This window comes from Carex rostrata, chromosome 9, assembly GCF_964058835.1.
Source record: "Carex rostrata chromosome 9, lpCarRost1.2, whole genome shotgun sequence".
Taxonomy (NCBI): Eukaryota; Viridiplantae; Streptophyta; class Magnoliopsida; order Poales; family Cyperaceae; genus Carex; species Carex rostrata.
In genome coordinates this window covers 13,317,770-13,342,461 of record NC_135926.1, presented here as the reverse complement: position 1 = coordinate 13,342,461, position 24,692 = coordinate 13,317,770, and the positions used below count along the sequence as shown (strand labels likewise).

Sequence of the window (24,692 nt, the reverse complement as noted above, 5' to 3'; positions counted from 1 at the left end):
TATTATTGTTAGAGAAACAATTCTTTAATAGGGAACACTGGCATTTAATAGCACAGTATCAAAAATTTTTGTTTTATCAAAAATTGTTTGGAATTTAATGCATGGCATGTACGAACCACCAACCAATAAGAATAACACAAAATAAAAAATAAAAAAAATTACAGAATTAACTAAAAGAGAACACATCCACAAAATAGCACTTTGTAGTTTGTAGTTGGTATCCACATCCACAAAATGATTGAAAAGATAACACTACATTAATTAATTAATGTCCCTTTAAAAAGGTGAAAGAGGTCAGCATGTGAAATTTTGGTGTTATGCCAAATCAGTAATGACTCAAATGCCACTTTGGTTTACTAAAGAGAGAGATTAAACAATTAAGTAATTAAACATCTATGATTGACTGCGACTGGGACTGGTATAAAACCAACCAACGGTTAAAAAGGGCTATGAGATTCCTCCAACCAGGACCAACAATAAATTAATTTGTACCTACCTTGTCATAGAAGTATGCTCCCATTTAAATAAAAGAATCAATGTTGATGTCCTCTCCATTTCATGTTATAATGGATTTTTCTTTTTTTTTTTTTGTTTGGTTATAAACAAGGTTCTAAATAGCGCTGTTGTAGCATTTTCATACCATAAAAGTTATGATATTATCAAAATAATAAAGTTGGTCCCTTATATCAAGTTTTCTTCAATAGATTATTCAAGGACTTTAAAAAATAAACAAAGTATGATAATAATTAAATAAATTAGCATAACAGAAGCAATATATATATGTTACATTGTAAAGGTTTTGACTATTGATCAGTTACAAACAATTATTTAGCCAGTCCAAATTATTTTACAAACGATTAGTTATTCTTAATTATAATTAAGACCACCATCCGAAAAAATAAGAAATGTTTAATTAGGTCAATCATTATATATCAGATGAGCAGTCACCAAAGATATCGATGCCGTAAACAAGTACATGCATCCATCTGAACTGCCACAATTAATTAATTAATGTTACTTCCATCATATATAGTCGTACCACCTATTTATTTAAACCTATTTTCTAATTGGAATAAACAAGAAACAATAAATATGAAACTACAAAAAAAAAGGTCATTAGGCTGCTCAAACCAGTGTTGTAAAAAAAATATCCGTTTAGACCGATTAATCGGCCGATTAGTCGTTAGCAGTAACCAAAAAAAGCCATAAGGCTGCTCAAACCAGTGTTGTCAAAAAAGTCCGTTTAGACCGATTAATTGGCCAATTAGTCATTGGCAGTAATTAAATTGTCATAGATTTTTCTGATTAATCTACCTATTATTTCTGATTATGACCGATTATTTCTGATTAATTGCTTGGCGACATCCTATCCATTTGATAACCACATGCTGTTATTTATAACAATGGTTCAAACTTGTATGTACACGAGATTTTAAAATTTCTTTGTTTAATAAAAAAAATATTATAATGCAGGGAAAACTCATTAATTCATTCTGGCTTCAAACCCAATTCAGGCAAAGTACATTTTAATCCAAAAATGAGACAATGTTTAGTTTCAAAGGCAATAGCAACAAACAGTTGTCAGTTGGTTATAAAATGGAGAGCAACAGCTCACAAATGGGATGGTGAGAGAAGAGGAAAAAAATTCAAAAGGCTACAGATCGAATAGATCTATCTCTGACTCTCTCTAACTATGCAACTAATATTAGTCAAATATATCTGCTCTCACATGTGGCTAACCAAATTGAAATGTTATTGTAACATGGAGAATCTGTTAATTTTATTTTTTTAAGGAACATGAAGAGAAATGGGGTCAAATCCAAGATGTGATCACCTTCTACCTAAGATGCCTATGCTTGCAAGTTGCAAGGACTAATAACATTTTATTTTTATTTTTATTTTTTTTATTCATTTGCTTAATGTATGCTTCAATTATCAGGTTTGTTCACACTCATTGAGCTAATAATATGTCACTTTTCTCAATTCAAGTATATCCAATCAGAGTCTATTTTAGGTTGGAGGGTTGTAGGATTTGACAGCAGTGATCAAAATAAATGCAATTATAGGAATTAGTTATGCAATTATAAGATTGATTCAGAAAAAAAGGATGTCAGGCTTTTCAGAGAATTGGTCATTTCTCTTTTGATAGATTTCCCAAATTGATTATATCATAGATGACTAAAAGATTCTTTTCACATTTAAATTTTCAATTAATGCAGTAATTCAGTGTGTGTGTTTTTTTTTAAACTACAAAAAAAATGATGTGACAGTAGGCCATGGAATTAAAAAACATTGCTGGTATCTAATGATTTAAAAAAAAAATAACAAAATGAATTAAGGAGATGCCATGCAGCATTAATCAATTATCAAAATGATATTTACAAACAATCAACTCAAACGCTTCATACATTTTATCCCCTTCACCTAAAATCCATCCCCAAAATACCCAAAAAAAAAATTGCAAAAAAGCCCCAAAATGATTAATTCACTTGAATCTCTTCAAAAACTCTTGCCGGAACTGCGAATCTAGCTGAGAACGACCTCGCCAAGTTATCCGGTTCCTCCCATGTGGGCCCATCGTCAAAATTTTGCGCATAGCTATACGGATCATACGGCACTAACACGGCATTGCCGGGTTTCCTTTGTGTTCTTCTCTTCTCTCTCACTATCTTTCTCCAAAGGCCACAAAACTTGCTGCTTCTAGCTGGTCGGGTCAAGACATCACCAAATTGATCCAACTCTTCATAGCCGTTTCGAATCCCAAAGTTGCTGCACCGACATGATCCCTGCCGTTGAATCCGAGGGCTGTAATCCATTGGAGAATTGTTTGGAGGTTGATTAAGGTTGAGGTTTAAAAGATGCTATCTCTCTCTCTTTGGAGGGCTTAATTAAAACAGGGGGAGGTATGATATTGGAATGGAGAGGCTTTATATAGAGGAGAGGAGGTGTGAAAGATGGTTTTGGTATGGTTAAAAAAATGTATATTAGGATAAGAAAGTGAGTTTATCCATAGAGGTCAAAGCTAGCTGATTGTGAAATTGCCTTTTGCGCTACTTTTTTCTAAAAAAAATGTGTCAACTGTTTGGAACGCAACGGAATAGTGACCTTATCATATTGTATTTAATATTAAAAAAAAAAAATTTAAATCATAGGTTGGAGATCAAGCACAACTAACACACTTTCAAATCTCTAAATTTAGGTCCTCCCCGTACTCTAATAGAGAATCTTTTACAATTAGTGGATCTAGACCGTTATTTTTAACTTGGCATGAATCTCAAAGCCTAATAATACTATCCCTATGCTAACCCGAATCTCAAAGCTGCTAGGAGTTAATCTCAAACTATAAAGTGAGGAAAAATGGTTTTCTCTTCGACTTTAAGGAAAAATGGTTTTCTCTGTATATAAATAGGTTTTGGAGATGCATGACGATTTAGTTTAGAATTTCAATGAAACATTTTGTTTAACAATATTTACTCTTTTAATAGAAATTACACCACAATTAACCATAAAAAAAATTGTCTTTTAAGATATATTCTTAGATCATAAAAATTGGGTTGGATACATGCTAGAATATATAATTCTTTTCTTCACTTATTGCGTATTGCATTAGATAGTGGTGCGTGGTATCTTAAAAAGAAAAGATATATTCACTTCCAAATCCTCCTTTCGGTTCGGAATTCGGATATATATATATATATATATATATATATATATACCTACCTATTATTGTAATTAGGGGTGAGTAAATCGTTCATAACTCGTGAGCCGCTCATAACTCGTTCATTAAAAACTTACTCATTTACAACTCGCTCATTTATCCGCTCATTTAAACTCGCTCATTTACTTAATGAGCGAGCATGAGCATACCCTAACTCGCTCATTAATCACCTCTAATTGTAATATCATAAAGTAGCGAGCGTATCTGGGCCGTTCATTTCAAGACTGCTTTCCCCTCTAAACGCGCTCAAATCTTGACTGTTGGATTGGATTAGTTATTGTTATTGTTTAAAGTTCGTTTTAGAATTAATATATATTTTGATTTTTAAAAGTAAAGATATTAATTATTATTGTATTTCTTTAAAGGATGCTATCTATAATACGGTGAAAATAATAAGAGGGGCAGCACTAGCAAATTCAAAGAATGATATAGAACACTAGCAAATTCAAACAGTTTTGGTGGTGACAGTAGACAGTATTTCTCAAAAGTTAGAATATATATATAGTCTGCACAACAATTTGCAATAAGACAGCTGAAATGAGCGATATTCAACCATTGTGTTATTTATATTGTTATAAAATCAATCATCTTTGACTTTAATTGAGGCAAAATGATTCTCTCTAGTCTCTATGTATAAATAGGTTTTGGAGATGCATTGACCATTAATTGTGTCTCTTTTAAAAAGAAAAGATTTACTTCTTTCGGTTCGGATATATATATACCTACGGACCTACCTATATTATATAGATATTGTAATATTAGCGAGCGTGTCTGGACCGTTCATTTCTGCTAGCTGGCCGTGGCCCGTGGGGTTCATCTCGATCGGTTCTAGGTTTGGTATAAATTTAAGAGTGCTGTGCCTAACAGTTTGCAATTGGGTGGTGCGTCTTCTGGTGACAGTAGACATTTCTCAAAAGGACAATAAATATTTATTATATTAATGAAGTGATTTGGTTGGAGGGAGACGTGACGAGGTGACACGGTTAGCATTCGAAATCTATCTAAACCCTATTATCATTCATTGCTGTGCCTGTGCTGAGTCTCTCAAATTATTATCATCAACTGGATACATAATGTTATTATCCATAACCATAAATAAGGCAACAGAAAATCTAATTATGTACTAGGTACCATGATTATTGAATAGTTTAATGGGGCGGCGTTAATGGTCCTAAAGTGATAAATACCTTTAATGATGTGATGTGTAGTCCATGGAAAAGATTTCCCTACTACTTTTTATTTAGGCCCATTTTCTATTATTGTCAAAAACAGGGCCCACTTCCCAGATCTACATCTTCCAATGCTTCAAAGGAATTTCATTGACATTCACCGTGACTTAACCTAATGGATTCATCATTCATACAGAGATATATTATGTTTTTTCCAAGAGCTTAAATTGGTCAAAAATTCTGCACTTTCAAATAAACTATAGATATCCAAATATGATAACAAAACACTAAATATTGAACACCATTCTTCCGTTTAGACCAAATATGCGCTGGATCTGATTAAGACTTCCATATTTCTTGTCTCAGCTAATTGCTAAAAGTTGTGATCAGACATCACAGTGGTAGATTTTAGTCATTTAATATTGAAAAGAAGCTTTTTCAGTTGGCTGTTTCCCTAGTAGTTACTTTAGATATACGAAACGAAAGGAAGTCACAAAGTGAAGTGGGAAACATGATCTAATTTTGCCAGAGTGGCATCAGTACTGACAATTATCTGTTGCTATTCAATAAGATATGCAAAGTGATTGATGGATCTACACGTCTGACATTACAACTTGGTGCCACTGTACCAGGAATATGCTTTGAAGGGGGAAAAAAAATATATAGATATTAACATGTGGCTCTACCACACTGTTTTTATAATACGTATACGGGACTTCATATTTCACAGGAGTACTTGCTGAAGTTAGAATAGTCCGCACAACAATTTGCAATAACACAAAGCGGAAAGGACTGCTAGGGAATAGTTAATAAACAAAGGCTCTTTAAGCAATTATTCCGATAATTAATTAAAATAACAATTAATTTGATCATTTTACTACAAAAGCCATATGCTTCCCTCTGAATTGATAAGATGATACAGTATAGTCAGTTGGAATTATACTAATCAATTTACTATCGAGTAAAGCTTGGGTACTATGGATAGCATAAGGTCATCCGTGCTACGGTCTTAAAAACTTATTGTATAAATTTCAAACTTGTTGAATACCAATTTTACTATATCTGATTTTTTTTTTTTTTTTTACTATTTTGTATGATTTATGAAAGATAGCAAAAAATAATCTAAAATATTGACAATTTTCTTTTATTTTTAAGTCATTTTTTCTATCTTTCATAAATCATACAAAATAGTAAAAAAAAAAAAAAATCAAATATAGTAAAAATTGGTATTCAACAAGTTCATTATATAACCAATTTACTGAGCTACTTAAATCAAAGTTTGAAGTTTATACGATAGGTTTTTGAGACCGTAGCACCCAAGCCTTACTCTTTACTATTAATGCAAGGACATGTCTAGATTATTTTTTTCTGTCAAAGCTCAAGTAAAATTAACTAAAAGAAAATCACAATTCTAAATGATATCAAGAGTTGTCATTTCATGTCAAAAGCCAGTAAACCTCTATACAAATACAAAAGCAAACAAACATTAATCCGGAGGCAAACCAAGTATTTCTTCCCTCAGGATCCTAAATGGTGCTTTATTAGCCAGCTATAATTTGCAATTACAACAGAAGAAATACAACAGCTTAGTTCTACTAGTAAATTAGGGTTCTCCAATTTGTTGCTAGAAAAGAAGCCAGTAAGCTCTATACAATACAAAAGCAAACAAACATTAATCCTGAGGCAAACCAAGTATTTCTTCCCTCGGGATCCTAAATGGTGCTTTACAACAGAAGAAATACAACAGCTTGGTTCTACTTTAGAGTAAATTAGGCTTCTCCACTTGGTTGCTAGTACACAAAAAAGAAATCTAAGTTTTTTTTTTTTTTACCTTGCTCTTTTGTTAGAAAACCGAGAAGTTTTGGAAAGCATCCAAACTGGTGGAAAGCAATCCACTAAAGCCTATGCTGTCAGTGCCACCACCTGATGGTCTAGAACAAGGGACCACATTCTCAAAGGGGCCCACAGGCTCTGACTGATATATGCAGAAAAAAAATAAATAAATAAAAGAACCATGTTACTATTTCAAAATAACTGAACATTCTGCAGGTACATTGGGTACTTCTCTGGTCTTTCATGAACTAGAAACTTGGGGGGTGCAAGAAAATCTGGGGATTCAATGCTGCTTTACTTCATTCCAGTGCAAGCATACTATAAAATTAATTTCACTTCTCACACAGATTCAACCTAATTCCTCCATTCTGAAATAAATATTAAGTCTAGCCAACAGCTCCATTGTTGTTTAATCATCAAATTTTGGCAAACAATTGAAAATGGAAAGATACCAACTACTACAACTACACTTCAATTGAGGTCAGGTAACATCATGTACAAGCCCATATTGCCATTCTAGGTTGAACACCACAACATTACCATTGGATTACATGGCGCTACATGGGCTCAAAGAGTATGCACATGTAAACTAGTAACTTGCATAGGATAAGAATGTAAATAAGCTTGTCAGAGGGTCTAAAATAGAAGTATCTAAGACTGATTCAAGTACCAAAGAGAGGTCCAAATTGGTGAGAAGATTGCTCTCTTCTTTTGGAGGCATCATCTCATTCTTCCTTTCTGCATTGTCAGTATCAACAGTTTGCAAATTAGCCACCTCCTGCATTTAATGTTTGCAAATCAGCCCTCTAGCAAAAAAACTACCACAAACAGCCCAAATTTTTGTGGTTTAGTAATATGAAAACAACAATTAGGACAAGCAGGAATCCAAACGGTAAAATTTGTGACCATTGTCTGTAAACCTTTCTTTTGGTGTGCACACTTCATGTTTTATTTACTACCTCCTTTTCTTACACAGGATAACATTTGACAACAAGGAAACATGATCGTAGACAAGGTCTGCGAACCAAGAAAAGGTTCAGTGTAGTTACTTTGAAAGTTTGCAATTTCGGATACAGTTTACATCTCTTTTTGTCTACATCTTACTGAAAAAAAGGTTCAACGTGTTCAAATAGTCCAGGTCTAAGCGATTTCTTTGACCCAAATTCAAGGGACCATTTGCAGTTCCTCAACAAATCCCTTAAAAATGACCTTAATTTTAATTAACTATAATTTCACAACGGTTTGGGAGAAACCCTCATAAAAATTGGTTGATGAAGAAAACAATGCCAAAAATTGAAATCACAGCTAAATTCGAATCCAATTTTTGAGTACCAAACAAAAATCAAATATGGAAACAACAAAAATAAACTCAATTAAAATATTGCTTTAGACAACGAAATTTATTTGGAAGAAAATATATTAATACCTTGCGGCAAAGATGTTCAGTCCCGGCCAAAGGAGCTGACTTCTGAACGGCAAATGCATGGCATGTTTCTTCACCATCCCATATGGAAGGGTGATTTGTAGCCTTTGGTGCTCCCACATGATTATCTAATGGCTGCTGGTGTGCAATCAGGGCACCAATGGCAGCATCGAATGAGTCACAAGTGATGGAAGCCTGGAGCACTTGCAAGTTCTTGTTTTGTGAAGAAGGATTTCCTCCCTCTAGATATGGCGATGCCTCGGACAACAAGGTACCAAAGCTCACGTTGGAAATAGAATCAAGCCATGAAGGAAGTGGTGCTGGTTTACTTGAAATATTATTCTGCTCCACAGATGTCAAAAGTGGCACAAAGATCAGTCAGCACTTGAGAAATATGTTGCCAAAAAAGGCCGTGCAAAACGTGTCAAAGACATTTAAGAGGCATAACTTCTGTAACAATTATTAAATTGATTATTAAACAAGAAGTCATGGGCAAAAGGTGAATCTTGTGTAAGATTGAAAAATCTCACAGTATCACATCTCATATAACAAAGCAAAATGAGATATATCATGCGCATAGAATACCCCTAGAAAATATATGATTTTCCAGAAAATGAAGAAATAATTCTTGCACTGCTGACATATTACTTGCGTCAAACGAGTCCAAAAATACTCCTCATTTTCTATCCCCAATAAGGCAATAAATTATGGACAGAGGAGGATTAATTTCGGTACTTAAATGAACAATTGGAAAGGCTAGAAGATATATGTTAATATGTGTTATAAGGGAATACGATATGTTATCCGTTTCGGCATAACATCAAGCTTTTCCCAAAAGTAGCTGATACTTTTCTCTACCAATATTTAATAACAGATAATTAGTATATGTACCTGTTGTGAACCAGCAGTGTTGTCAAATGATAGCTCTTTCAGACTACAAGATCCCTTTTCTCTTTTCGAATCAGGAAGTGAAGAGAGGTTTGTCTCAGTCACTCTCCTTTTAAAATGGAAATTCTCTTCAAGCTGAGGTGGCAGCCTCTTATTGGAAACAGATTCGGGGTTTGATAAAAAACCATATCTGTGAATAGAAACCACCAAAGTTATGGAAGTTGTAAAGAATGTGAAGAGAGGAAAATATTTTGAGCACTGCATAGAAATGTAATATAACCAATACATGACAAGAAACATCCTTTACAGAACAACAAAATACAGAACCTGCACCTGTGTCTATTTACAGGAAATATACACCCTATAAAACATGGAACCCTTTAAAGCCCTTTCTAGTAAATCTATAAATTTACCAAGCTTCACCATCTAGCTCGTCATATGGAGGATGAATAATTAGGCCACTTCCAAAATTACAGGGAATAATGCACTTTAATCCAAATTCTAAATATAAAGAATATTTTGAGGTTTTAAAAAGAAAAGGTACCAAATGAGAAAGTCTTTTCTAACCTTAGGCGAAAAACAGATGGGGTACCGATCGTATTATATACATCAGCTGCTGTTATATGGATATCATTCAAAGTCCATCTATGAACTCCAACCAAATTGTCAGACCTCGCATTATAAGGAAAGAGCATAATACCCCCAGCTGTAGCACCGAAGCTGTCTCTCCATTTCTCTGCCAGGTGCTTCACAACTGAAGATATTTTCTTATTGGTTGCGAGAGTCAATTCCAGGAATGGGTTATGGTCCTTCTGTAAATAGTAAGTAACGAGAAAGGAAAAGTTCATGAAGCTCTGAAAGTAATACAGTTTAGCTTTATAAGCAATAATGCACAATACTTTAAAGCTTTTACAGTAGGTAAATTAGTATATCAACCTGCTCTAGTATGTTTTTAGTTTCACAGTCGATAGGAAAAAGTTGGAGCTTGAATTTTCTGGAACCTGTAGAAGATGGAATTGGCATACAGCTAGGTTCAGCTGCCAATGAAATTAACTTCTTATTGGATTCGTTACTGGCTTTTCCTGGAATTTAAAATTTTTGTTAAGTTTTCTAAGCACAATGCAACAGGCAGTTTGTCTAAAATATATACCGAGAAAATCTACCTGAGGCTTTAAATTTACGCTTGCTAGGTTTTGGTATATCTGCCTTAGAATGCTTGGTTTTTTCAACCACATCAGTTGCAGTTTTACATCCATTCAGTGCAGCTTCCATGTTCTTTTCTTTCATCTGATTTCCTAAAAGATAGACGACTTCCAGGCAATTCAAATTCCTACAACAAAGGGAAATAAAATAAACAAAAGATATCAAAATATGAAGAATTATGACAAGGATACGCCATCTTTTCTTTTTATGAACTTTTGAGAATATAGCACTGGCACCTGGTATTGGTATCTACTGAGAGTACAGTAGTTTTGGGCAAAATAAAATTTAAAGTTTACCAAACTGATTCCCTCAAGGTTTTTTTTTTTTATTAATGAAACTCCACCCAAATAAAAGGAAATTTTTCAATTGCAGAATAATCCATCTCCTGCGATACTAATCAGCATGAAGTAGAATCACAATAAGAACTAAAGTTGTGAATTAACACAACTGATATAATGAAACCATGAAAACACCTCAATCACCGCAATTTGAGAAGGAAAAGGGAAGAGAAGGGAAGGGAAGGGAAGAAAATGGTAGGAGTGAATTTGGTCACGCCAAATTGCAGAAACATGCAAAATGATTCTTCCCATTCCCCTCCATTAAAATCAATTCATCTACTGAAATTACAACTTAGGAGCAAGGGTAACAAAACTCTTCCTCCCCTTCTCCTTAAACTTCCTTCCACTGTTTTACAAATTTGGGAGCAGACTACAAAACAATTCGTACAGTATAACATAAATTAGATGTATCTGATTATAAATTAAAAAACAACATAGCTATACCTTCTCTGAGATCGAACACCTAATCCACGATCAGAAACCCTAGATTCGAACAGACGCACTAAAGCAGCCAGCTGGAGCCACGGAGAAGACGAGCTGTAGTCTGTAGATCAAGAAACGCACAGGAGAATCCAAAGATAGAAAGAAGGGAGGAATTGAAGTACTTTGTGGGATCGAGATCGATCTCCGAGTGGAATACGAGATACAATTTGAGCGAGGGAGGGGGGAAAGAGGCGCCAATGGAAATGTCGTGTTCAATTTTTCAGTGATTTCTTGAATTGCCGCCTTGAGTGATTTCTTGACTTCTGTAATTGGATTTGGATTGGATAATGGATATACATATTAATTACATCCCCTAATGGAAAGGGTGCGGGTTTTTGTCATTGGATGAGGATTCGCTGTTGCGGCCACCATACATGGCCAAGTGTTGCTTGCTACTGACCGACAGGCTTCCTATCCTTTGGAGTTTGGGCCGGGTAACTTTGAAATTTCTTGGGCCGGGTAATTTTGTAATTTGGGCTGACATATCAATGACATTACTGCAATACTGTTAATCTGTTATTACTGTTACTACTTTGACCAGTCAAAAAATTGACCAATCAACTCCTCGAATTTAAATATTTAATAATCGATTTTTATAATACAATTGACAGACGATTTAACCATGTTTTGCGTAAAATTTAATAATAGATTTGGCACAAATTTGACCAAGAATTTAACTACGTTGATTTTAATTTGGAATAATTTAAGTTCATTCCAAGTTTACAACCATTCAAAATCAATTATCAATTCTTAGGCTTGTCAGTTCCATCTGCTATTGTTTTCTTTGCTTTAATTTATTATAAAAACAAATATAATTTTTAAAAAAACACTTGTCAATTCTACGTACTCTCTCTCTCTTTTAATTTTTATTAAATTAAGAATTATTCTTCATACCAGTGTTGTAAAAAATGGTATGTGTTCATGTGACAAACAAGATAATGTCAAGAGATTAATCGGGAATAATCGGAAATAATCGGCCGATAGTCGGGAAAATCCATAACGTATTGGTCGCTGTTAACAACTAATTAGCCGACTAATGGGTCTAGATGGTCTTTTTACAACACTGCTTTAGACTTCAGTTCGAAAAAAAATATATATTAAATAAATTTTAATTTAAAATAAAATAATTTTTATAATATTTTACTTTCAGAAAATTTTGAAGGCAAATCAATAAATTTTTCAAACCTTGAAGACATACGATGATGGAAATAAATCTGGTGCGATTCTTTGGAATCGTAGGGACCCTACAATTTCACATCCACCCTTTTATTTGTTTTGAGATTCGTGCTGAAAAAATAACTACTCTTGAGATTTGTACTTTCCAATAAAACATAGATGGTGAAATTTAGAATTGTAGGGACCTACGATTCCAAAGAATCGCAGCAGATTTATTTCCATATAATGATAAACAACGTGATTAGCATACCTTTTAAATGAAGAGAGATGAAACTGATACAAGTCATTCAATCAAAAATAGCGAAGAGATATAAAAAAAAAAAAACAAATCATGGATTAAAAACGCGTGAAAGATGGATTCTCGACGGACGGGAAAATGGAAAACGAATGTCTAGTCTTTTGCGAGATTGTTTCTTAATATATATATCTTCACATTCACAGCTAGCCTTGCGTATATGCACAGCAAATTAAGTAATATAATACTTTTCGTTTGCACATGAAATTTCGAAATTAGGTTATTAGGATGAATTAATTTATTTTATTTTAGACACAAGTATGCAATGAGTTATTGGTGGAAATCTAAAGTTTCAAATTTAAGTTTTCTATTAAATATATGCGTCTTTATGAGATGACACTCATAAAGTCGTTACCGAAGAAGGCGATTGTAGCTAGCAACATATATTATTTTGTCCGAGTTTGTCAAATGGTCCTAAGCGCTAACTGACGTGTTGTTCTATAAATTAATTGAGCGATAAAAGGAATAATCTTAGTTTCTCTTTTGACGGTGCATCACCTATATATAAGCAATTAGTTTATGGATTTGATTTTTACGTTGATGAATCCAGTTCTTTCAATTTTCCTTTTTACCTCTTTTTCATTTCACAGCTTTGCCGTTGTATCAGATTTATTACTTATTAGAAATTGAGTTCATTTTATTTGATATTTGTGTTCCTATTCTCTATTAATTATATTGATTTGAGATTATATATTAACAATAACAATTGAGTTATCACGGTTGTTTTAAAATGAATTTGTACTTCAACGATGAGGCTCGAGCGTAAAGTGGATACAGGCTAAACGAATAATTTGGTTAATATTACAGATAAAGAAAGTGACTTAGGCTGGGAGATTCCGTATCTCCACTTTTATTTAAGAAATTATGTTCTTCATGTTCTTATTTCTTAATGTAGCACAGCTGATTTTTTTTCAAGATTTTGACAATATTAGAAACTGATTAAAGATTATTAGTTCATAATTCAACTCTCTTCATGTGTGCGTGACTGTGTGGTATCAGGAAGTATAAACATAAATGGAAAATTTCAGAATTCGGATCATGCCAGTACCACACATTCAATTATTAAATTTCTAAATTTAATAGTTATTTAATTGTGGTATGAATCTCAAAAACAAACCCCTCACTGAGGTGTTGGGTGCTATAGCGTGAGCGAAACAGAGGTGTTTTTTTACAGGAAAGAGCAAGATAGTCCTAGATCTAGTCAACCACACTGCGTTAGAGTTTTCAGATTGACATAGAAACTTGTAGTCGAGCAAAACTTTTATTTTAGAATCCTTGTAAATATTTACTTTTTGTTTTTGTAAATAACTTTTTTTTCTATAACAAATCCCTCATTTCAGATGATCAATACAATTTATCATTCTAAATTTCAATAACTCGCATATTTATCAATACAATTTTAATATATATAAAATTTATTATTCTAAAATAATAATTAATCACATAAGCTAACTTTTTATTTCCGTTATTTCTACTTGTGGCTTCAATCTATTGTCTAGTACATCCATACTATATCGTTACCAGTTACGTCACGTGTGTCGATCACATGGCATGACTGTCTTTTACCATCTTAGTCATGTCACATCACATAAATTAACTCAGTCATGTCACGTGATTGATTTTTCAATATTATTTCTTAATTATAATTTATTTTGTAATAGTTTTTATATTTTAGTCACGTCATGTTTGATCATGTCACATGTGATCGCTATTTATATGATGTGATTGTCCTCTTCTATTTTAATCACATCACATTACATGAAAATAAATTTTAGGCACAATCTGTGATGTAGCCCGGCTAATTTTGTCATTGTTATGTTTTTCTTTTGCATCGTCTTTTCGATGCACCAATAGCTTTTGTGCTGGCTGCCGAATAGTTAATTTTCCTTTTCAACACCATTGTGTTGTCATTATAATCCTTTTCAATCGTATTTACTATTTAGTGTACGCTGTAGGATTTAATACTGAATCCTTTTATGCTGTGTTTGCACAAACAGTGATATATATATAGACCTTGACTTGGTTCAGTGTTGTTTCACCAAATTAATATCGTATTATTTAAAAGTTTTTTTTTATTCAATAAGAATAAAAAGTGGCTTCATAAGTGGTATCTACAAAAGGAAAGACCAGGACCAGGCCTTTGCACCTACCTTGTCCACACAATTAGGTCTAATTCTTACCACTCTCACAACATCAACAATTAAATCAAACCCTTACAACAAATGCTCGATGTTTCGCCAAGATAATTAGCTGATGGAAGTTTACTACACAACTTTGCATACAATGGCAGAAATTAAATTTAACCTAGAAAAAACCCTAATTGTTTAGCAGCTTCATCAAGGAAAGAGAGTGTCAACCCAGTGGCTCGTCTGCTACGCGCCTCCCAATCAATGCACCTCTCAATATCCTTTTGCCAATTGATGACAAGGCATTTGTATGAAGACGACCCATTTATGCCATTTCCATTACGTAATTTCCCCGTTTTCACGGGACCTTTATGCATAATGTCACGGATAAGTGACATACTAAGAGCACGAACATGTGCACTGGGGTGTGAAAGGCACCGTATTGTGGCTGACAGACGACACTGTATCATCATATAAAAGAAATCTAAGTCAGAACTGTTCTTTATATCTGATTGGCTAATTTGGCCCATCCCCAGAGCTTAATTGCTTAATCCCTGCTACCTAAAAGGCAAGTGGAGGCTTAAACGCCATTATGTAAAGGCTAATGACTTACCTTTAAAAGATTGGAGAGGCCATCAGCAACAGCTATACCAGCTTCCCCCCATTCTACCACAAGATGCACTGCTCGAGCCGTCACTTCTAATAACTGCTCACAAGGCACTTAATTAGTACAGAAAATGTAATACTGCTTTATAAATTAGAAAATTGCATCTGTACTCATTTAAAAGGAAGAAAAGGTATCAAATATATTTCAACCCTGCACAAGTATAAAGTATCTTCATATACCTTGCACAGTTACATTCACTATGTTTCATCAACGACGAAGGGACCTTTACAAATATTATATATTTTGCAAATGAACATGTAACTCAAGTAGTGAATTACAAGAATGCCTTCCAAAAAGCCGTGTGTTTAAGCCCCATAAGCAAAAAAATGGACATTAGACTCGTGAGCCTTCTCCATTAATGTAATTCATTTTTGCATTGCACTTAAATTTTTATGGTTTTCTTTCACCAACATCTCCTGGAACTTCACTTTACCTCTAATTGAGGGAGAGTACATGCTTCACCATCTACCAGCATCCCGTCAGTGGCCCGAAGTAGGAGATCTGAAGCACTTGCCAGAATGATCAACGCCTCTGGACTGTCGGGAATTCTCATCAGCTCAACAATTAATTTAACTATCCGTTGGTTGACCCGCCACATGCTCTGACCCTGCTCATCATCCCTCGCTATCCATGGTTGTAGGTCTTTCTCTGCCTATGGCACACATGCAATCAAGAGAGATTATGATTGAGTTCATAATATTTTACATTTTTGTTTGGTTTCAGTTTATAAAAATATAACAGCTTAGAAGAGATTCTAAGGAAAATGTATAACTGTTAATAGGTATATAATTAATAAAGTAACAGAATTTCATATAGAAATGCGCAACTAGTGTTTATAATTATTATGGTCATGGGTCTAGCTAGTGGTTTATGGGGCTTCTAGGTTGTCGTTTTTCTTTTTCCTAAAAACACTTTGTATTTTGTTATGTGCTTTATGATTTCCCTAAAGAAATGCAAACCGATGATTCATAAAATTCACTTTCATCACAAAAAAAAAAAAGTGTAATTGAAGAATTGGTACATCCAGCCAGTTTGTTATGTCATAAAAGGTCTGCTACAAGTGTGGCCTGACCATAAATTCTCAACCTCCCAGGTTCAGTTTAGAAGGTATGGTGTGGGTTCATATAGAAATGACAGGCAATGATAGACTTAATTTCTAGGTACCGTACCAGACCATTCAAATGTAAATGTCTAAATAGAAAGTTAAAGACAAAATCTTGACCTGTAAAACAATAGCTGTTGATGCTTTTGCTGGTGAAGCTGAAACCACGTCACATATTGCATCTACCACCTAACCAATTCATCATTTTAACTGTAAGTTAATACAACTAGTATTATTACTTATACAGGAGTATGAAACTCATACAACTTTATAATAGTAACTAAAGCTACCATATTATACACCAAGATAAATACTACTTTATGCATAGGTACACCATATACAGTTGACTAGACAAACAGTAGTAAAGTATATCCACAATTGGCAGGTATCCTAACAAAACTACCCAACTGTACCAATTGGTTGGTGCAAAGAGTATTTCCCAATTAGAAAAGGACAAAAAGTAAAATGCTACCTTCCTCCAACCCTGGTGCGCTGATGTACTCTCAGCACACATTTTTGTTTCAGGAGCTGCAATCAATTTGTGCCACAACAGGGAAACCACAGAAAAGCATAGCTCCTGTTTCTCAGCTAGAATAGATCTCAAGAAAGCCAGGGACCGACAATTGTAACCCCCGTTTCTATCCATTGTCAGGAAGTTAGCCAGATCTGATGCCTCCATTGGTAGACTTGATATCGCCTTTCCTGATGTGCTTGCCGCATCATTGCATTGCAAGAATGCTGCTGGGCAATTCCCCTTGTGCTCGGACGAGGTGGCTGTGTCCCCTTTTCCTAGCAAACTATCACTTCTATGCCTAGATTCGGTGCATGATGGATCATCTCTTTTCAGCGGTGCCAGAACTAAGGTTGCTTCCAGTGGCTCGACCTTATTTACAATGGAGGAAACTGTTTTTCCATGTAGGTCGATTAAATGGTAGAGAGAAGATGATCTGGTAGAAATCTCAGGATCCCATTTGCACCGCATTAAGCTTGACAACGCATTCATGCATGCTTTGGACCTGCGAAACAGTTCTGACACATGGGCCGCAACCATGGCTGCAGCTACTATCTCATCAGAACTATAGTTCCATGAGGTACCGACTGATGAGGGTTTCAATGAGAAAAGGGCCTCTAGAATCCCTAGCATTCGACGTGTATGCATTATTGCACAGCCAATGCTGGTTTGTAGCTCTGCGGTAATTCCATTTTTCCCATTTCCAATAATTCCATTCTTCCCATTTCCAGTAATTCCAATCTTCCCATTTCCAGTAATTCCATTCTTCCCATTTCCAGATTTTGTAACATTTACAGAAGTTTTAGAATTTAAATGGTTTCCATTTTTGGAAATCAGAGGAAAGAGCTGAAGTTCACAAGAGAGTGCAAAAACTGCTGCAAGAACATAGGAATCAAAAGTGGCAACAGGACCATGCCTCTTCTTGTTTCTGCTTCTAGCCAATGAGGTCCCATTATTTAAATTCAACCCATTGGCAGATTCATCAGAGGAATCGAAATCAACTCCAGTTGGTTTTTTGCTCCCCCCAGGCAAAGTCTCATGACTGACAGAGACGGTCAACACAACAAATAATAATCTAGAAGCAAGATCCATAGAAGCACACGACTCTAGAAACAGAGAATGGATCATGGTACGAAGCTCAGATGCAGCTAGATTCTTGGTGGATGACCGCATGCTCCCCTTCGACTTTGTAGAGTGTTCTCTGGAGGTTTCTATTGGGAAGGTACGTCTGAGTATGGCTTCAACCGTTGCCACAAAGATTCTTATGAGACACGCTTCTGACGGGCTACCACGCGGAAGGTACTCCAACACTTTTAAAAGTGGTAAATAAAGGCTCCAGGAAAGAGTGGGAGGTTGAAGTGGAGTTGCCACTATAATTTCTGGTAAGTCAATTGCAGAGGAACTGAGAGGGAGAAGGCCATAAGCAGCTTCCCATATCGTGCAAATTCGCCATTCAACTTCAGGGCCATGTGCACATAGCAAGGAGGCTATACCTTGTGCCGTGGAGTCAATTGTGGCTTCTGATGCTGGAACTTCTAGCTGTTCAGATTAAATTGACATCAAGAGGTACTAGTTAAGTATAGGCTTATTCCCGTATGTTTTCTTCTTGTTAACCTAAATCGACATTACATTTCTCATACTTGATACGTGTTGGGATGTAGGTCCACTAGTTATAAACAATGTGGCCCTTGCATTTAACAGTATTTAACCTCTGAGTTTGAATAGAAAAAAAAATAAGCAAAGAGATGAGCTGATTTTAGATTGCAAGTTACTAATTTGTAGGAAGTGATTATTGACATCAGAGTTAAGGTAGAATCACTAAGTTATCTCCTACTCAACTAAGCTTTTTTTTTCAAACAAAAAAATCCAGCAGGTACAAAGAAATATTACAAGGCTGGGTGTTAGTTGCAATTATTAGATAAATCTGACAAGCCCTCTGAAGTAACCAGCAATGTGACAGAATAATAAATGAAAAATTACAATTTAAAATTAATCGTCAGCATCCTTCTTACCTGCTTTCTGTAAGATGAAATATAACCGCCTAGTGGTTCATGCTGCACCTCAATGCCTTCGGCAAGCCTCAGGGGAGGGAATAGCAAGGTTGGCTGAGAAAGAATACGGAAAAGGAGAGCGGCAGCAGCATCTGCGGCAATGCCAGATCTCATTGACATTGCAGTCCCAATCGCACGTAGAAAATGCAAATGCATCCAGTTTCTCGGCAACTGGAGAAAATACAATAATATAAACTTTAGTCAGGGTATGATGACCTTTGAGAGTGCTAGCTTGGCCAAGACAAAATTCTGGTTCCAGTAAGGTAACATGGGTTATTAGATTTTAGGAAAAAGAGCAGGAAATTATTGCCATGAGGCACTCATAGAGAGATTTTCAGAAATTTTCTTCTAAATCCTAGAAAGTTGGTTCATACACATAATGCAAATTGAACAGTCATAAAAACCCAGACCAGAATAACACATTTTACAAGTGCAATATTAGAACTACAAAAAGTTTCGAGAATCATTCCATACCCTCATGCCATTCGCGTAATCTTCAGCTGCTCTGAGGAGTTCAACAAGTTGCACAGCTGCATCAAGAGCGTCTGGGGCCCATGAAGGGGGGGCCTCAAGGAGCCCAAGCAGTAGCCTCTGTGTTGCACTTGGAGTAGCAATCGCATAGTATCTGTCAGATTGGAAACCAACAGTATAAGAAAATTTACAAGAAAACATAACTAAAAAATACTAGCAGAAAAAACAACTATAAAGGCCGTCAAACATCCATATCCTAGAAAGCTGAATGTGTAGATATACTGACCTATGAAATAAGCGAGCATATGGCTCAAGAGGAGGCAACCCTGCCACAAGATGCTCGTCCAAAGGAGTTGTGGGGGGTGGAAGTAGAAGTGCTGGAACAGCAGCTGCTGTCAGATTTGCAGTTTCGTATCGAGCCACCTCCTCATCACACACACTTAAAATTACTCCAGCGCCATTTGCCACTGCCCATCTTGGAGTTGACGGCATCAACTGGGGATGCTTCCCTGACCCACGGCTACAAGCTGATATTGCAAAAATAATATTTAGTCCGAAATTTTGGGGTTCCAGTAACATGAAGATTTGAACAGATTCAAGTAAACTATTCTGTAACAGTTAATTTGGGGATTTGGACAGCTTTAGGTCAGGTTAAATCCAGTCTTAAGATGGTTTTATTCCGGGCCGAGATCACTACATTCATGTGACCTCCAGGTTTGGGCTAATTTCTGAAATCAATTCAGGTAGTACAAGAAAAAATGACTAGGAGAAACTGCTGAGTTTTCAGGTCTCATAGTCATTGGTGTGTTGTTGAGTCGTGCAGAATTAGGTTCAGGTCAGTTTGGGTTGTAGCTTGGTGTTAAGTTGGGGTCATTCAGGTATCTGTGATTCTACTGGGCTTTCTCGATTGATTCAGGTAGCAAATAATGTTACGCTAGTACAGATACAGTACTGAAAAACTCATTATAAATGTTGCAGTGCAACATACAAAAAGGAAAACTGTTACTAATCAAAGTATCAAACAAATATCAATACCAAAACTACTGCTTAGACAATCTTGTCCCTTGCTGTAAAAAACAGAAAGAAAGAAAGAAAGAAAGAAAGAAAGAGAAAAAAAAAACTAACCTGTCGTCGGAGGCTTTAATTCCCCTCCAGCAGCATATTTCCCCATGACCCCACCACACCTGATCCCACAAAGAAGCTTCTTTCAAAACAGTGCAATATAACATAAAACTTTTACAAAATCAATACAAAGTGTTATGACCCAACATTTCATCACCAACAGGTAATTTATATATTTATCCCTTTTTTGTATGTTTACGCTGACGTACCATCGGAAATAGTCACTTCTGATGCCAAGAGGTGCAGCTAGCAGTATATCTGTGATCCAAGGAGATAAAGGCCGGAAGGGCTTTCTTTCATTTTCACTGGGAGAAGATTGGTCAGTTTCTTTTCCTTTTGAACCGCTTGTAGAGGCATGGTTAGAACTGCTGGTGCTGCTCTCTCCTTCATTGCTGTTTTGATGTTCGGTTTTGTAAATCGGCCGATTGTAGTGGGTCAAAACCCGCAAGATCTCTCCACATGCCAGAGCCCACTGCTCTGAGTACTCTTTCTGAAATTAAAGGAAGGTTTTTTCATGAATAATTATAAGTTTTTTTGTAAGTTTTCCCAGTGCTTTACCGTGAAGCAAATACATCCCCTAACATTTGTATAATTTCGACGCTACACTAAATTATAAAAAAAAAATGGATCAATTTCACGTATACATCTCCAACAGTCATTTGCTCCACCCAAATTGCAATATCACATTAATGACCCAAAAATGCAAAATATTTTAAATTAAATTCGCATCTTTGGGTTAAAACTAAGTCCTCACATATGACACTGCATTTATTTTAATAAGTTGTGGGAGGGTAGCAGAAACTGACAAAACTACCCTTACATCTTCAATAGGAATGTAATCAAACCATTATGCAAGGTAAGACCCGACACTGAATGCAGTTAGGCTTTGGTAAAGATTGACTAATACAGGCTAGGGCAAAATAAAAGATGCAAAAACTGGTAAGAAGTCCATTGAAATCTCTGATGTCATATAATTTCAGTTAAGCTTGGTTTCAGCTCACTATACACTTAGGTAAAAGAGAATCCTGAGGGCAAAATTGTCAAGTTTTAATAAAATGAGAATAAATGATTTAGAATTATCCCATTACCAATAGTTACCTCAGTTGTTTGGCTGAAGAGAGCAATGAAAGAGTTAAATGGAGCGCCATTACGGTCATAAGTTAACGTTCCATCAATTATTCTTGAAAGAATGGGATGTGTGATAGCATGGCCATGCTCTGGATGGTGAAGAACAAATGTAGCTGTTTTGTTCACAAATAAATAAATAAAAATTAATCCTCTGGAGATCTTTTGCAAGAGGGTCTTTATTTAGTAATCATACAACATTCAATTTACCTAGAACTTCATCTATCAGGCGTCTCTCTTTAGATGGATAGTAGCTCTGAATTAGCTGTGTAAAGAAACCCCCAAAAATGTCAGAATTTTCCTACTTGGTTTTTCTATTCCAAATAGAGTAATGATAAATGACAATAAATATACAATATCTTCTTATGAGATGGATCAGGCTGATAAATAAATAAAGAAAGAAAAAAAAAGAAAAAAATAACAAACTTCGCCAACAGCTTATATAGAGAAAAATCCAGAAAGAGTCTGACAAGGTTATCTACCTGAGCTATATCATCTGGAAATTGGTCCGAGGTGAACTGGCCAAAATACTCCACATAAGCCAAAATTTGTGCCTTCACAAAATTACCAAAATTGAAATTAAATCACCAAAATCCTGAAACTCATATTAAGTTTCTATTTCAAAATATGAATATAAAAAATGCTGTTAATTATAGTTTGGTTCATGCCAGTACTAGACTCAACCGGTAATAAAGTGAAAACAAAATAGGAAATTAATTGTACCTGTCTCTGAGTTTCATCGTGTGGCGGGGGCCAAAAAAGGGACGAATACTGGAGCCCATCTATCCATTTCTCATTCGATTCAGACATAATATTCTAAGTTTCCACCTGTTTTACCTCAAGATACAGCCCAATTTAGAAATTGCAATCTATTATCTAGATAAAAGAAACTCAGTTTCATCCGCCTCATCAATTATTTGCTCTATACCGCTAATATTGGTAAAAGTTGGAAAAGTTGACGCTTCCGTTTTAACCCATCTCTGAGCTTTCTAAATTATTCAACACTGCAATGACAAGTCACAAGTAAACACAACCAGTGAACATTTAGATTCAAATTTTGCTTCTAACTGTAACAGATTTCTCCAGTACAATTGTCGTAATCACCATACTTTCAGCTAAATCCTAAAATAACACTCATCCAAAATTGGAAAAGTTGTCACCAAATTTTACAGTTTTTTTTCCTTCAATTCGAGCAGCGAGAAGAAAACGGAACGCTCCAAAAATATCCCGCAAAAACAAAGGAAATTTATTTTAAAAAAACCGCGAATTGACAAAAACAGCAATAATTTGTTTGACGTCCATAATTTTAGATTGGATTCATAAATCAGGCATTACCTAGATCAGCCCCTCGACAAGCAGGTAGATTTTCTAAGCTACCCTAATTCTAGAGAGAGGAGAGGAGAGGAGATTTTTGGGGAGAGAGAAGATTTTTATTTAATTTTATGTGAAGAAATAATATGGGTGGAGAGCGAGAGAGATACTTTGGTCGATCCGGGGTGCTCGTTTGGAAGGCTATGCTTCTTGCTTCTGATCTCCCTCCTGCTGATGTGGCCTTGATATTTTCGGCATCCGTATCTCATTCCCTGATCCCGGTTCACAGAACCGTCCATTGTCAATTGCTTTCAGGTGTTTTTCTCACTTGTGCTCCGGAAACAGCAAACTTTCTACTTTTTTTTATACATTCCGCATGGAATCATCATCATGGTCTCATGGAACATACATGAGGTAGAATGACGAAAATGGCCCTGTTTTCACAGAGGACACGTGTGGGAAGATTAGGTGGACAGCGTCACCAAAACAAGTTGACGTACCGCGGACGGTGGAAGATGGACGGGTGAAGGTGATTGGACGGCGGTGAGGTGCACCACCTTGTTATCTCAACGAATTAACATTTTGCATATTGGTGGGGTCGGTTAAGCACTTATTGACCCAATGACCCCCCTTGTACAAAACGTTAAAATGTCTCTTTCAATTCTTTCATTGCTACTTTTTACAGTCAAATTTCTAAGTGGTCACTAAATTTCACGCTTTTTTTATTTTAAAAAATATATTATTGCACCCATATTTGTCCCCTAAGTTAATTATTTTTATCAGGCTGAGATTCATTAACAACAGTTTAATTTTATATTAGTAATAATTGAAAATGCATTATTAGTTTAATGCTCTGATTATCTTCCATATTTTTTATCTCCGTTTCAAAATCCAAACAATCAATCAACATATCTCTTGTATTAATGTAGTTGGAGTCTTGGAGACCAAATTCATTTTTCTTTTTTAGGAAACTTTTTTGTTTTTTTATAGCACGAGGGCTAGTATTATGTGCTTTGAGATCCGTGCAAAGTTAAAAGAATGGTCCGGATCCATTAATTCTAAAAGAATCCCCTTTACAGTACCTGAAAGGATCCGAATTCCATAAAATCACAGTTCACAAAAGATTTTCGACCATCCAAAAATATTAATTTTGTAACTATCTAAAATATAATAAAATAATTCCAAAAAACATAAAATTTGGTCTCCAAACACATTTTCATATGAATATCGTATCGAGAGATTCAGATTAATTGTTTGAATTTTGAAAATGAAAAAAAAATATAAAACATGATCGAAACACAAAACTAATAGTACATAATCCTACCCTTCATAATTTTAACAGTTTTACTTTTATAGTCATTATAGAATAATACTTATATAAAAAAATGTTTTGCTCCGTGGATTAGTTGCATATCAATTTTCATGCAATTTGTATTTGTCGTAAAGTTCAAGTAATATGAGAGACATAAAATATGTATTTTACTTAGAAGTGACTTTCGAACATGGATCAATTCATATTCAATTTTGTTTTTCTAATAACATACAGACAAATATTTTAATTTTTCTTAGAGGAGCAAAAAATTTGACCTAAAAAATATTGATCCGAGTTATTTTTTGCAGTCTTTCTAATATATTCAATTATATAATATTTCATTTATACTCAAAGAACTATAAAAATAT

The 24,692-nt window shown here is 35.0% G+C and overlaps 3 protein-coding genes across 6 annotated transcripts; all 3 read right to left on the bottom strand.

The window, feature by feature from the left end:
• Nucleotides 1-2,480: 2,480 nt before the first annotated feature.
• LOC144559978 (uncharacterized) lies at nucleotides 2,481-2,816 on the bottom strand. Its single transcript, XM_078309143.1, has one exon. It carries the CDS (start codon nucleotides 2,814-2,816, stop codon nucleotides 2,481-2,483), a length of 336 nt encoding a protein of 111 aa, XP_078165269.1.
• Nucleotides 2,817-6,463: 3,647 nt separating this feature from the next.
• Nucleotides 6,464-11,281, bottom strand: LOC144559120 (TSL-kinase interacting protein 1-like). The gene is made up of 8 exons (XM_078308072.1): nucleotides 11,017-11,281; nucleotides 10,195-10,361; nucleotides 9,968-10,113; nucleotides 9,599-9,843; nucleotides 9,035-9,221; nucleotides 8,147-8,485; nucleotides 7,391-7,498; nucleotides 6,464-6,862 (listed from the first exon to the last, which is right to left on the bottom strand). Exons 2-8 carry the CDS (start codon nucleotides 10,316-10,318, stop codon nucleotides 6,731-6,733), a joined length of 1,281 nt encoding a protein of 426 aa, XP_078164198.1. The 5' UTR covers nucleotides 10,319-10,361; nucleotides 11,017-11,281; the 3' UTR covers nucleotides 6,464-6,730.
• A 3,430-nt stretch (nucleotides 11,282-14,711) lies between these two features.
• Nucleotides 14,712-23,230, bottom strand: GI (gigantea protein (GI)). 4 transcript variants are annotated; one of them, XM_078308070.1, is made up of 16 exons: nucleotides 23,037-23,230; nucleotides 22,630-22,705; nucleotides 22,425-22,529; nucleotides 22,184-22,255; nucleotides 21,912-21,966; nucleotides 21,675-21,817; nucleotides 20,786-21,066; nucleotides 20,580-20,638; nucleotides 19,741-19,981; nucleotides 19,458-19,608; nucleotides 18,945-19,154; nucleotides 16,894-18,471; nucleotides 16,542-16,610; nucleotides 15,753-15,971; nucleotides 15,266-15,358; nucleotides 14,712-15,113 (listed from the first exon to the last, which is right to left on the bottom strand). In XM_078308070.1, the coding sequence occupies exons 3-16, from the start codon at nucleotides 22,509-22,511 to the stop codon at nucleotides 14,826-14,828; spliced, it is 3,546 nt and encodes a 1,181-aa protein (XP_078164196.1). In that variant the 5' UTR covers nucleotides 22,512-22,529; nucleotides 22,630-22,705; nucleotides 23,037-23,230; the 3' UTR covers nucleotides 14,712-14,825. The 4 variants fall into 4 exon arrangements, 3 of the variants coding, with proteins under 3 accessions (XP_078164196.1, XP_078164195.1, XP_078164197.1); XR_013513092.1 differs by having other exon boundaries at nucleotides 16,542-16,631; nucleotides 22,425-22,705; nucleotides 23,037-23,229; XM_078308069.1 differs by lacking the exon at nucleotides 22,630-22,705.
• Between the last annotated feature and the right edge of the window lie 1,462 nt (nucleotides 23,231-24,692).

Excerpts from the sequence above, each read along its gene's own strand:
- LOC144559978 (XM_078309143.1), bottom strand. The coding sequence starts at position 2,816 with ATGGATTACAGCCCTCGGATTCAACGGCAGGGATCATGTCGGTGCAGC.
- LOC144559120 (XM_078308072.1), bottom strand. The coding sequence starts at position 10,318 with ATGAAAGAAAAGAACATGGAAGCTGCACTGAATGGATGTAAAACTGCA. Across the intron at positions 7,499-8,146 it reads CTGAACATCTTTGCCGCAAG|GAGGTGGCTAATTTGCAAAC; the intron begins GTATTAATATAT and ends CATTAAATGCAG. Across the intron at positions 6,863-7,390 it reads CCAATTTGGACCTCTCTTTG|TCAGAGCCTGTGGGCCCCTT; the intron begins GTACTTGAATCA and ends TGCATATATCAG.
- GI (XM_078308070.1), bottom strand. The coding sequence starts at position 22,511 with ATGTCTGAATCGAATGAGAAATGGATAGATGGGCTCCAGTATTCGTCC. Across the intron at positions 19,982-20,579 it reads ATTAAAGCCTCCGACGACAG|CTTGTAGCCGTGGGTCAGGG; the intron begins GTTAGTTTTTTT and ends TTGCAATATCAG. Across the intron at positions 19,609-19,740 it reads TATGCTCGCTTATTTCATAG|ATACTATGCGATTGCTACTC; the intron begins GTCAGTATATCT and ends CCAATCTGACAG.